At 40.0% G+C, this 13,936-nt stretch overlaps 1 protein-coding gene across 11 annotated transcripts in view; it reads left to right on the plus strand.

Moving 5' to 3' along the window:
- TSNARE1 (t-SNARE domain containing 1) overlaps positions 1-13,936 on the plus strand; it is a 498,360-nt gene that overhangs the window by 295,304 nt on the left and 189,120 nt on the right. For all 11 annotated transcript variants that reach the window (XM_054816241.1, XM_054816249.1, XM_054816243.1 and 8 more), the window contains one exon: positions 2,718-2,790. In XM_054816241.1, the coding sequence (XP_054672216.1) occupies positions 2,718-2,790 (73 nt within the window). The remainder of the gene's footprint in view (positions 1-2,717; positions 2,791-13,936) is intronic.

Here is a 13,936-nt window from a genome sequence, read left to right on the forward strand (position 1 = left end):
AAACATAGGAAACCAAAGGCAATCTGATTTTGGTAACAAACTCTGATGCCCGGCAAGTTCAGAGGTACTTCACGATAGAGCTAACCTGGCAAGAAGGAACAGGAACATTGCTCCCGGGTATATTCCATTATGGAAGATCTTTATTTCTGGCTATTTTTCTTTCTTCTGTTTTTTCTTTTGTTTTGCTTACATATATCAGGGACACTGAAACTTCACATTGCCAGGTTAAATTATTCAACAGATTTCTTGCTTCGGGTCAGATTGCTTTGTGCTCTGTGCTTTACAACTCACCCCTGTTTGTTTTTCCTTAAATACAGTAGTCACGTTTTTTTTTCTTTCCTAACAACTCAGCGGCTGGCTTTAACAAATGCGTTTTTGCTAAACAATAATTTTAAGTGTTGTTACAATGTTATGAAAAGGATCTATACTCTGCAGCAGCAGATGGTTGTTTCGTCCCAAGTACCTGGATATAAATGGCAAATCTGAAACTACGGTCTTCATATACAGCATTGAATTTCCTTTCTCATTCTTCCCTTCTCATCATAATATCAGTAGGCAGACAGCCCAGCTCCTTACGGGTAAATTAGCTGAGGAGGACCCTGTGAGAAGTCAAAATATCATCTGATCTTTCTTAGACTGACTTGCCCGCTTCTTTTATTCCAATGGAAATACTTGGGGGCGGGAGGGTGTCATGTATAATTCAATATATTGCAATAACCTCTATCCGACCAAACGTACGTGCAAAAACACGTTCATGAGTTTTAAGCTGTGTTCACTTGAAGCACTGTAAAAGAGGCAGAACAAAACAAAACAGGCTGAAGGGTAGAAAGAATTTCATTTATGTTGCAAGTAAACAGAAACCAATGTCAGTGGCAATTTAGGCGAGAGAGACAAATGAGCGTTCTGGGCTTTTTTAGTATTATCATTTGTTTGTATAATTTTTCCTTAATCATCTTTTACTAAGCAGTTAAATGAGAGCAGAACAACACATTAAAGTTAATTCTCAATTCTTCACATTTTGCTAAACTTTAGCTTTCTCTTTTCAAAGATTTTTACCAAAAAACCCAAACAAATCCCACACCCCAAAGAATCACAACTAATTTCTCCTCATTTCCTGGCAATGATTTACTACCGCAGTGCTCAAGTGCAATCTCAAGTTACTTAAACTTTGTTGCTTTTACAAAATATTCTGCAGTATTTACAAGTTATGAATAATACCATACATAATTAAAGCTTCATTATGCTTGACAAGTGAATGAATGAAGTGCATTTTGTGATGCATTACCCAGTCTTTGGGTGAGGGTTTTGTTTTTTGTTTTATTATGAATTCTAACAGCTTTTTAAAACTTTTGTTTCTCCTACTTCTTCAGTTAGTCAATAGTTTGGTATATTCTAGAATTCACAATCAGACTCCCAGGCTTCATTGCAAATTAATGCAATTCTATTGCGTTATATGATTAAATGTTATGCCAATTACATTCTCGTAACACACTTCAGTAGAAGGGCGTGGATTCATTTTGCACCATTTTCTAAATTGGCCAGTAGGGAAGGTCTTTAAAAGTGGAGTGGAAGCAATCGGACCTTTGGACATGACGGACTAGAGTTGCAACAGGACCCAAGCAGATAAATGAATTACTGTGCAATTAGCCTCGGAAGAAGCAGGTTCTTAAGAAATGCTTTCAATGCTTCAGAAAGCGTCCAGTGCTGGGTACCCCAGTCCAAAGGATACATGGACACACTGTGGGCCAGACAGTCTGTGCAGTCTCCGTCTGTGGAGATACACAAAACCAAGTGGACGTGGCCCTGAGCAACCTGCTTTAATTGACTGCTCTGAGCAGGGGTGTTGGATGAAATGATTTCCAGAGGTTCCTGCCAACCTCAATGTTTCTGGGATTCTGTGAGTTGTACAGCTTAGCAAAATGTGTCCTTTTTGAGTGTCTTTTTTTTCTTTTCTGCTAATGTTGCCTCAGTGGTAGTGTATTTAGCGGTATCTATATTATTATGCCTATTATTGCTAGATTAATTCTTTTTATATGAGCCAGTGTCATATGGAGTCAACATATGCTCACATTTGCTCTTGTATACAGTAAGTGTTCAGAAATGAGGGAAACAAACTCACTAACAATTTGCTGTTTTAACTATGAAAATTTCAGTGCTAAATGTAGTTACTTTTTTTTTTTTTAACACTTGAAAATGCATAAATGAATCCATCCATCAAACAGGTCTTTTCTTATTGCCTTACCAATAAGATTTCAAATTCAGTGAGTTTTTGATCGTATCTGCATCAGTTAATGAATAGTATTTTATCAGATGGATGCTATGCTGAAAGTTGACCTTTTTCTATGTAAGAATCTACACTTTGGATTGAATGGCCTGCATCAAAAATAACTTTTTTTTTAGAAAGAGAAGGGTTTGGTGCTGTTGTTTTTATTGTTTTTTCTCTCTTAGTTCTCCACAATTCTGAAAAGCAACTATGTAATCTCTTCATTCTACTTGTTTCTTATAAAAAGCTCGAGTCAACTGGATGACTTAAATCCAGCAAACCATGGCTTTTTTTTACAGGGACTTTATATTTACTATGGGAGCATTATAACTTTTTCTTTTAATTCTACACAGACGAGACTTTCTGGTTTGTTTTTTTCTTTGCAAAGCTTGACTGTGCAACATGCCTTTTACACTTGCTAACATCATTAATGTTAGACTTGTTGTCTTTTCAGAGCGACATGTTGGATGTGAACGAGATCATTAAAGACCTGGCCTCCATGGTGCACGAGCAAGGAGACGCAATAGGTAGGTATCACTGTCAGGGCATTATTACCCTCCTGCACCATTCCAATACGATGTTGTGTGTTTCCTCATGAGCAGCTCTTTGTTGGTGTTGTGATTATTTTTCCTGTGTTTTGGGCATTTTGTGCATCCAATGACGTTTTGATCTGATGAGCTGCCTTGAGCAACAGGGTTCTTATATTAAGGATAGATAGATGGTATATTTGGCATAAAATAGAATTCACAGTGAGATTAATCCATTCCCTTCTGATTGTAAAAAGGGGCATGGAGAATATATAACATTAACTGGAAAGGAATCCAATTCTTCCTTTCTACCTGGAACTGTAATTAAAAAACGATAGTAGTAGCAATTATCGCTATGGCTATTGATGATGGTGGAGAAAATTAAGCAGCTTGCTTCTCCTAAATGGAGTTTTCTTTCCACGTTGCAGGGTGTATCTGATTAAGTTTACAGTAGCCTAACATCACAATGTGCTCACATGCATAGTCTGAAGCTTCTGCCAATTAGTCAACCTCTTCTTGCTCTACAGCTATCAGTGGCTAGGAGCGTGCTGGAGAAAACTTGGGAAAAGATGAGAGTAAACTCTAGTATTATCTTTAAGAGCAGCCCATCACTGACAACCACCACTTTTTATGAATAGAGGGATAAGGCACACTATATCCTCTCCTTTTAAATTTCTTTTGGTCCTTGTCTTTGTCACTGCTGTCTTCTGACGAAGCTAAGAACAATCAATATTTTTTTCTGTATCTCGCATTTTATGTATGTATGATAATAATGAGCAGTGTTTCAGAAGCAGCTGCCTACTTCCAAATTTGAGAGCTAACTGTCCTAAAGCCACGCTGAGGGACCTAAACTCCACAGAAGCAAGATTTGTGGAGATATTTCTGCAGTGCTCAGATGGAGCTCTCGCTGGAGCTCGTGGGAGCTGGATCAAGTCCTAAGACAGCCATATGTAGATCATAAAAGAAGAAACTCTTCTCTGCTGTTTATTAATCACTCTGGATTTCTTTGCCAAGCTCATACCTTTGCAAGTTGCCATTAGCATAAGATATCTCCTTTCACACCAGAATGAGCTAGCTGCATCCCACTGAGAAACACCACTCAGGTTCACAGGTGTAGAAAAAAATCAAGATGATATCTAAACTCAAGTCTTTTTTTTATTATTATTTTTTATTTTTTTTATTCATGCTTGTTTGGAAGCTCATTTTTGTACATGGCTAACTTTGCAGCCTGATTCATCGTGTAAAAGCACATCAGATGTTAATGCCTTGAGGGACATGACAACATACATCAGTTAGCTTCAAGATCCTTGTAACTCCGTTTCTTAACGCAATATTTATTAAAGATGTTTCCCATGCATAGAAGCGACCCCAGTATTAACTTGCCTGTGAGAAACAGTTAGACTAAGGAGGACGTTTTGTCTTTGGGCCAGTGTAAGGTTTTTGTTGCTTTTGTATCTGACAAGTTCTTTCTTCTTCCTGTTTCACTGCAGCAGATTTTTAATAGTTTCTTGTAGGAGTATATTTTCAGCCTGGCAGCTAGTCAAGGTATCTTCCCAACCAGTTGCTGAAAGGTCCCACTGTTTATCTTTTGACATTCGCATTACACAGAAGTAAGTGAGATTAAGAATCAGGAGGCAAAGGGAGTTGAAACCCCCACAGTGAAAATTCAAAAGCAATGATGATATGAGACAGTTCTCTTGACACTTGTTTTATTTTTTTAATGCATTACACTTACATGCATGAAATGAAAACTCTGTGTGTGCTTATTTAGAAAACACAAGGAAAATATATATCCAGGGAACGTGAGGTGCACCACTCAGCAAAATGCTCCCAGGGTTGTAGAGCAAACTATTCCCTAGCTCACCTGAGCTGGAGAGAATTAATGGGAAGAGCTTGTCTGGTCTATGTATGGCACAGGCAGAGTAACCCATACGTCTTAGAAAAACCTAAAAGTAGTTTCGCTAGCGTGTGGGCCAGTTCTTTAATGAACACATCCATAACACTCCCTAGGGTAGAGAGCAATTTCTGTCATGCAAGGAGGAAATAGATGAGGGGAAATGTAGACTTGGGGCAGCATATCTCTAATTTTTTGTCTTCTGCAAATAAGTCCCATGCCTGTGTTCCTAGTCATGGCATCTCTTTGATATGAATATTTAACTAAGCATTACAGTATCAGTGAGTCCAAGCCCTTGAAGCCAAAACAAGCCAGTGGACTAGATTAACTTTGAATCAACAAAATGTCTTTTCAACACAGTCTAACTGGAGCTCTTGGCAAAAGCATCCCTATGCAGCTTCATCACTTAGGGTGCGGGTGAGGAGAAAGAGTGTGAGGAGGAAGACACTAATAGGAGAGATTAATAACTGGCTGTGGAATTGGTGTTGGCAGCATGGTTTTGGGTTCTATAACCATGGGACCCTGTTTGCAGATCAGGGTCTACTTGGAAGAGATGGGATCCACCTCATTAGGCAGGGCAAAACTATTTTTGCAATAGGATGGATGACCTCATAAGGAGGGCTTTAAACTAGGAAAATCACAGAATCACAGAACAGTAGGGGTTAGACGGGACCTCTGGAGATCATCTAGCCCAACCCCCCTGCTAGAGCAGGATCACCTAGAGCAGGTTGCACAGGATTGTGTCCAGGCAGGTTTTGAATATCTCCAGAGAAGGAGACTCCACAACCTCTCTGGGCAGCCTGTTCCAGTGCTCAATCACCCTCACAGTGAAGAAGTTTTCCCTCATATTGAGATGGAACTTCCTGTGTTCTAGTTTGTGCCCATTGCCCCTTGTCCTGTCACTGGGCACCACTGAAATGGTGGAGGGAGGGACAGGGTGACCAGCAGTCCTGTGAGGGAGCAATGGACAGCTGAATAAATTGCATGGGGTGGTGTGGCAGGAAAGGTTCACAAAGTCATCGCAATGGGGCCTGGGCAGGGTCACCTCTAGCACATGCATGTAGGCAGCGAGTTGCCTATAAGGCACCGTTGTGGACAAATACCCCAAACCCTCTCCAGGAACACAACATGTTGAAGTCCATCTCTGCTTCTAAACTTTACTCTTACTGTAGCAGAAGGGTTCTTCAGCCAAAGCATCCAAGGCAAGGATTAAGGACTTGGTGCTGTGAGAAGTAAATTACATTGGGGGTGATTGCTAGAGCAACAGTCACTCCTTTCCGTGCTCATAGATGGTCACTCAACTGAACTACAAGTACCTTAACAGATTGAAACATTCCCAGTGTTTCATACAGAACATTGCTATATTACATGTGCAAGCTTGTTCTTCCATTGGCTGTGCTGGGATAAATAGACGTAGTTCCATGAAACCAATTTTATATCTGGTGTTGGGGAGAAGAAAATCCTTAAATCCCCAGTTTCTCTGAAGAAAGTGTCAACAACACCGCTGCCAGTATTTGTGTTAGTACCTGATGAAGGCAGTGCTTATTTGTCCACCTCTGTAGGCTCCTGTTTGTGTTGTAACAGAGAATAAAGGTGACCTGAATAACACAGTTATTGCATTCTTTTTGCCTATGGTGAAAGAAAATGCTGCTTTTTTTTTTTTTTTTATTTTAGAAGAGCTGTTTTTTCCATCCCACCTGTGTATATAACCTAACTAGTTATGCCAGAATAACATGCCAGATCTACATCCCTCATCTAAATGGTTCTAATTCCATTTTCGCCACTTATATCACTGTTTGCAGCTCTGTCACATTTCTCAAAGTCACAAGGAAAGACCCACCTTCTGAAAACATTTTACACTTTTAAAAGAGTCTTGTTTCTTCCTCTGTTGGACAGTTTTAGAACCAACCTTCTGCCGGTCTATCTGTAAACTCCCCAACTCCCTGAAATGGGAAGAGATCCCAAGATCACATACCAGCCATCTATTTTAAGATTACAGCAGCAGAGACACAGGAACTAATTTACCAGTCCTCTGCCTCTTGTCCAGACCAAATGTATACAAATCTATCTTTATGCAGCAAATCTCACTGGTTGAAAATAGACCCTACTGTGTCAAGCCAAATACTTCCTCGGACTTTCTTTTTCTTTCATTATTTTCCAGGTTTAGATCTTGATGATACTAACCCTTCACTTCACTCTTGAAGTCTGGGCATTTTATATTTGAAAATAATAAGGTGAAGAAACTTCATAGCGTGATCTAAAGTGGGTGCTCCCTGACTTCACAAACATAACTACATGGTATCTTTCAGGCTAGAACCCACAGACCTGACCAGACAAGTATAAACATGGCAGCTGGTGCTTTCATTCAGTCTCGGAGGAACTTCTTGATGGGGTCAATATATTCAGTCCTCGAGCAATGCTGATGTTCACTGACATACCACATTGTCACTTATTGCCTAATGATAATAATAATAAACTTCCTTCAAAGTAAAATATATTTTCATGAATGCAAATGAGTTGCTTGTTTTGGAAGCTTTTGAATATGGGGAGGGTTTTTTTTTAGTTTTGCTTTGTTGTTTTTTTTTTCTTTCCTGTGAAATCAGCTCAGCTTTATTGCTTGTTTTATCGTTATTGCCTTTCTGACCCGAAGGTTGATTTAACATGTAGACACTATCAAGAGGGCACATCGGCACCCTTCCACACATGTCCTCCTCCAGTCTGACTGCCTGAACGGCACAGCCAAGAGTCTGTTGTCAGATGCGCTAATACAAACCGAGCTGGGAAATCATTCAACTGGATCCTTAACTAAACTCTCCTGAGTTATGTGTCTCGGTTGGGACATCTGCAGAAAATGAACACATCTTGTGAATAGTCCCTGAATACCTGAATGTAACAGCTTTAATATCTACGTTCAGTTGAATGTGGTCTGCAAAGTCTCTCATTTGGTTAAGTTTCCAAAGTGATCTCAGAGGAGGCTATTATGTGAATGGGTACATTTATGTTCTTAATGGTTCCTGATGAATTGGGAAATCTCTTGGCTCTTGCTTTCAGCCACTTGTTGAGACATGGAGTTACATGTCAGTACAGAGCACCGCCCATGCAGGAAGGGTGCACTGGGGTATTTCTGAATCAGTGATAATCTATTCCACTTCCCACTCACTTCCCAAGAAACCTCCAATTTCTTTATTCATCTTAGGTATATACCCTGTCATCAGTTCATTGTTTTGTTATCTAAGTCTAATGAAGCTTTATTGTAAACCACCCCAGCTGATGAAATTGCATAGTATTACTACCCTTAATTGCCTTGTAGGCAACAGTTTTAAGGTCATGGTGTTTTGTACACCAGTAGCCTTGTTCTCCCTTTTTACCTGGACTGCAGCAGTGGTGGCCTCCACTATCACTTTTCACACATCCTTGGCTTTGGACAGCACCGAAGTCTGTAAGGTGCTCAGTTTCACGTTAGTCACAGGCCAATGGCTGCTGCTACAACTGAATTGTTGGAGTCAGGTGTGGGCTACCATGGAGGGCAATGAAGATGGTGAAGGGTCTAGAGAACAAGTCTTATGAGGAGTGGCTGAGGGAACTGGGATTGTTTATTCTGGAGAAGAGGAGGCTGAGGGGAGACTTTATCACTCTCTACAACTATCTGAAAGGAGGTTGTAGCCAGGTGGGTGTTGGTTTCTTCTCCCAAGTAACTAGCAATAGGATGAGAGGAAATGGCCTCCAGTTGCATCAGGGGAGGTTTAGATTGGATATTAGGAAAAAATTCTTCATCAAAAGAGTGGTCAGGCATTGGAACAGGCTGCCTAGGGAAGTGGTGGAGTCACCATCCCTGGAGGTGTTCAAAAAACATGTCAATGTGGCACTTCAGGACATGGTCACTTCATGACGGTTGGACTTGATGATCTTAGAGGTCTTTTCCAACCTTCATGATTCTATGATTCTATGAACTCTGACCAACTCATTTTACTTGAGACAATAGACAGCACAAAAAAATGAATGAGCTTTTGTGCTTCTTCCCTCTTTCTGCTCCCTATGAGTGTGGTTTTGTGTCTTCCCTTGCTGTATGTGGACTTTCACCTTCTGCTCTAGTGCAGACAGTGCTGGTAAGACAGCACATGCTGGTTTATAAGGAAAAGAATAACTACACTTGCGAATTTACTAACGCCTAAAGATATGTCTGCTGTTCTGTGTTTGACCCTTGTAATGTGATTGGGCTGATATACTTGCAGTTAATGAGCCAGCTAATTTTGTACAAGAAACAAAGCTCTTTTTCTTTTATGACGTTTATTGCCACCAGTAGGATTCTTCTCACACCAATTTATCCAAAGTCATTTTTGGGAAGTTGGACCTGCCGTGCTCTCAATTTCTAGTAATGCTGCAATTGAGCAGTAAATGTCATAGAGGCAGAAGCTGCCCAGGTGGTTGGTTTATTTCTGCTGGGAGGTGTTATACTCTGCCACAGACAGACTGTGTTTAGGAGGTCATGGCTTGAGTAGATTAAGTAAATCAAATGAGCCATGTAAAGCAAAAGGGTCAAGCAAGTTGTAAATATCACTGACTTTCCTTTGTAGGTAAAATATATGATTTTTCCAAGACAGCAAGCAGAAATAAAGTATATTTATTTCTATGAATCAACACCCCCATCATCCTCATTCATTCCCATGACAAACTCAGAGTGACACTTCTTTCATCAGTTGACTGAGTTATAGGACTCGATAGCTTCTGCACTTAGCTGGGTGATGGCACGTGTGTGTTGTGTTAATTGTAGACAAAAGTGGACTTCTGAAAAACGCTGCATGTAAGTGAAATTAAGGTAATTATCCAAACTGTATAAATTCATGAGTTGGATTTGAAAAAAAAAAAAAAATTAGATATTTTCTTTCTTTTTCATTATTTTGAAATAGTATTTTCTTTAACTTGGATGTCTTGTAGAATTAAAAAAGGTGTTGAGTTTACCTCACAACGAAAGAGTGCACTACAGATGAGTAGCTGGGATTTCCCAAACAAAGCTATATTGAGTGCTGTTTTGCTCTTTAAATTACTTTCAGAGATTATTGGGGGGGGGGGGGGAAGAAAATCTGACATGCCCATAGATTTCTACACAAAAAATGTCTTGTTGAAATGCCTTTTTTCATCAGAAAAAGAAGGAAATGGAGAAAAAGAAAAGTGAGTCAGACCTATTGCCATGATATAATATCTTCCCATGTCCAAATTTTGTGGGATTAAAACTAGAGCCTTGGATTACCCAGAGCCGTATGAGAGCATCATATGGGAACTGTGGATACCTCGGGTATATGTACAGCAGGCAATGAGGGCAGAGGCCATGCCATGCACCCTTAGGGAACTCTTCATATGCTGACTCTTCTCCTGTGGTAAATATCAGTAATTTGGGACCGCTTCTCTCTGTAAGAAAGAATGGTAAATTGCTTTGCATCTGCTCAAGTGGTAATATTTCTGCACCCTGCTATTTAGCACAGAGCAGATGATATGAGGTACCTTATTCTCTGGTAGGATGTACGATTTTCCAATAGATATACGTAGGACAATGTTTGAATTTTAAATCCCTGGAAGATGTATCCTGGCAGGCATGGTAAACCTCTGGCAGGGTGATACCATTTTTCAGCACATACATATGTAGCAGATACTTGACATTTCCAAGATGCATTTCAAGGACAGTATAAATCACTCAGGAACTGAAGTGTTGTAAATTTATGCTAGTGTTCGGCCATTGCCTTATGGGCTCTTTTATTCATACAGACTAGGGCTCTGGGCTGTTGGCCGAAAAAAAACTGCAGAAAGAGCTGGTTATGACATTTTTAGGATAGTTGAAATAGTCTTCCCAGGCATGCCTGGAAAATTAGGGTGAGTGGTTGTTCAGTGCCTCAGTCCTTACCTCTGAGGGTCATGGTGTGTCACCGTGTAAAAAAAATTAGAGCTCTGCTAAAATCAGATAGAAAGGAAGGTGCTACCTGCCTTCTGTTGGAAGCAATAACCATGGCTCCTGGTAACTCATGGAGCTGCAAATTGTATTTCATTGCAGCAATCTAAGCCAATGTGACCCATTTAGCCTTAGTTTAGCATATGGGCAAGATTATTTTATAAATCCTCTCATGTGTAGAATTTATAACTTGACGTTTACATTGAAGTTTGCAACTGACCAACCCTAAGCAATTTTAAACTTCACTCCAGAAGAACTGCCATAGTTTTTCTTCCCCTTAACATCCACATTTGTGCCTACAGAGGATCTTTTGTTCACGGAATGAGACTCACTTAAAACTCTCTAAGTACATGGCAATTCTTTTTTATGCTGAAAGCAATTTCACCCAAAATTTGGCTTTTAATTAGGAAATAAACCTTTATACATTACCAAAATACCAATTTTTTTTTTTTCTTGGTGCTTCTCAATAAGTTGTATTGATTATTTTTAGTCAGAAGTTATGGTGATAAATAAGGGTTAAGCTTCTTAAAGCTCTAAAAATAAAAGCATCCTGTGAAACCTAAAGGGGCCCATTTTGGTTACTGCCAAGTGGGAGCATTTTAAAATTCTCATTCACAAGCTCACTTTCCTGTCTTTCAATGGTTTTACTGAAAATGTTGCCTTGTGAAACCGGTCCGTTGTTGCTGCTATAAAGACTCAGGTCGTACAGGTGATTCCTTGATACATTAGGACAAAAACTACACCCCAGCCACTGACACTCCAGTAATTTCACATATAAGACTCCTGTTGGTCATTAGCAGGACTTGATCTCAGAAGACAGGTAACTAGAGTTGAAAGATGATTCTTAGGGTCAACATGATTTCTCTCTGTATGACAAGTGTGTCATAAAATCATATCAAATACATCTAAAAGCTGGTTAGCTCTGCCAGCTTCACAACTCCTATTGACAGTATGTGCTTTAGCCGGAAAATTATTTTTTTTTTCCTAATTCCTTAGTGCATTTGTTTGCAGCCACCATCTGCTTTGGTGCAGCCCTGTCCCTCAGTTTAATAACATGGCAATAACATCACCTTAAGGTGTTTGTTTGTTTTCAAACTGCACCATAAATTTGTCATCACAGGCTGAGGACAGGAATTGTTCTGGGATACAGGCTCTTTGGAAAATCCCGGACCCAGGGCTGGGTTATCTCACTTATTTGGGAACAGAGTCACTGTTCCCACTGCTAAGCCAAAGGAGCAAGGAAAAGGCAGACCCCTCCAGCAGGTTTTTTCAGTCTACCTGGGATCCTACTGCCCCTCTGGAAATACTTGCCTCTCCATCTCCAAGCGAGGTACCTTGGCGAGGAGCCTGACAGTGAGCAAGGTGAAGCTGTGAACTGTCACTGGCATTCAGTAAAGATGCACTGAAATAGCTGAGAGTGACACATTCATCATCAACTTATTAACATCATTGAATTATTACTTACTTCCTTGCGATTTGACCCAAATTCTCTTTCCTTCCCTTGCTTTCCTGTGTTAATCGGCAAAAATATCTAGTTAAATTGTGTTAACATATTTATGTCTTATTTTTACAGAGGTTTAGAACTCTTTTGGTGGGGGTTTGTTTGTTTTTGTTTTTCCTCCGTGTCTCGGGATTACAAGTTGCTACAAAAATTTTTTTTTAAATAGGAGGTTTGCTTATTCCAAGACATTTCCTCCTCTGTTAGGAGAACAAGTGAGCAGAAACAGTGCCACCAGGGTCCAGCCTCCTGCTGTAACATCACATCAACTCATATAGGACATATTGCACACATCCATCCTACTTGTGAAAGCCTGTGCTGGGAAAAAACATAGATGGTGTTTGCAAAACACAGTGCATAACATATGATTAGCCCATGCCATGCAATGCTAAGGGGGCGTTCACAGTGTTTAATTTTATCTAACGAAGGCAAATCTCCTTAGGCCCCCCGCAGGCAGCGGAAAGCGCTAGTTTCCTCTGGAGGGACATTTAAGGAATCTAAATTAAGCTCCTGCTGTGATTTCCCTCTGCCCTAAGAGCAGCACAGAGAGATTACTCTTGTTTTAGCAGGATATCTTTCATAAATTTCTCCTCTGTAGCTCTTCTGTGTCTAAATGATTAATTTTCTGAGGACAGTCAGCCTTTAAGAGCCATTGAGTAGTGAAGGGTGTCTGCACTAAGAACCTGAGAAACATCAGGTACACGAGCAAGTTCTGTTACTTCGATTAGGCGACTGTCAAGGTGTTCAGTGCACTCCCTCCACCCCTTCCAAATCCCCCCATCTCTTCCAAATCCCATCACAAATTAGCTTAATACATGGAGGTGCTTTCCTATGTAAAGTTGTATTTTGTAACCCAAAAACACAGTCAGACTTTGTGCTTCTAAAATTAACAGGTGTCCCAGCCCTATATATTCTTAGTTTTGGTTCAATTTTTACCTGATTTTATCTTCGTTTCTCCCCATCTTAACATGACCATTGGACTTGATGATCCTAGAGGTCTTTTCCAACCTTAAAGATTCTATGATTCTATCAAGTTTCTACATATCACAGCTTGGCTGTAGGAAAGCTATGGCATGTTGGAGCTTTGAGCGGTCAGGAGCTGAATTTCAATTGATGCAAATTGGTGGTGTCCCAATGGTTAGTTCTTATGGACTTCCACAGAATGTATAAAAATTTTTTTAGGCAAAACCAGTCTTGTTAACTTTGAATCACATAGTCATGCTTAGCCATAGAAGTAAATACTGGTCAACAACTAGGCAACTAAGAATTTGTCACCTTGAGTGAGTGACACGTTATTCTGGCTGATGGATTCTGTCTGTGTTAATGACATATTAACTCTTTTGGTTTCTCTGCCTTGTGCCCTGATGTTTCCATATGCAGGGAGGTTCATATGCACAATACTGGAAATTGGACTGGGACTTGTAGTTGCCAATTACGCAACCTTGTCTTAACATGCAAACACAGAAAGAAAGCACTGTCCTGTCCTACAGAACCATTCTAGCCCTTGATCTAGATCTACCACTTTTTAGTTATTTCTCAATTCAAACCAGAAAACATGAAATGTCCCTCTACTGATATTCCTATAAAATATATAGAATGACCAATCACTGATTTGTGGGTCAACCACAATTTCTGGCTGGAAAGACATCAGGGCCAGCCCTGGAATTGGGACATCTATTCTTTTTAAACAGAAGTGTGATATCAATTGACAGTGACAGCACTTGTGGAGATGTAGTAATAGGGTTTTCCATGTAAACTTGCCTAGGACCTCATTATTATCAAGGGACAGGTTGCAATCTGTCTACCATGTTTC

The sequence above is a fragment of the Grus americana genome, chromosome 2 (genome assembly GCF_028858705.1).
Source record: "Grus americana isolate bGruAme1 chromosome 2, bGruAme1.mat, whole genome shotgun sequence".
In the NCBI taxonomy this organism is placed as follows: Eukaryota; Metazoa; Chordata; class Aves; order Gruiformes; family Gruidae; genus Grus; species Grus americana.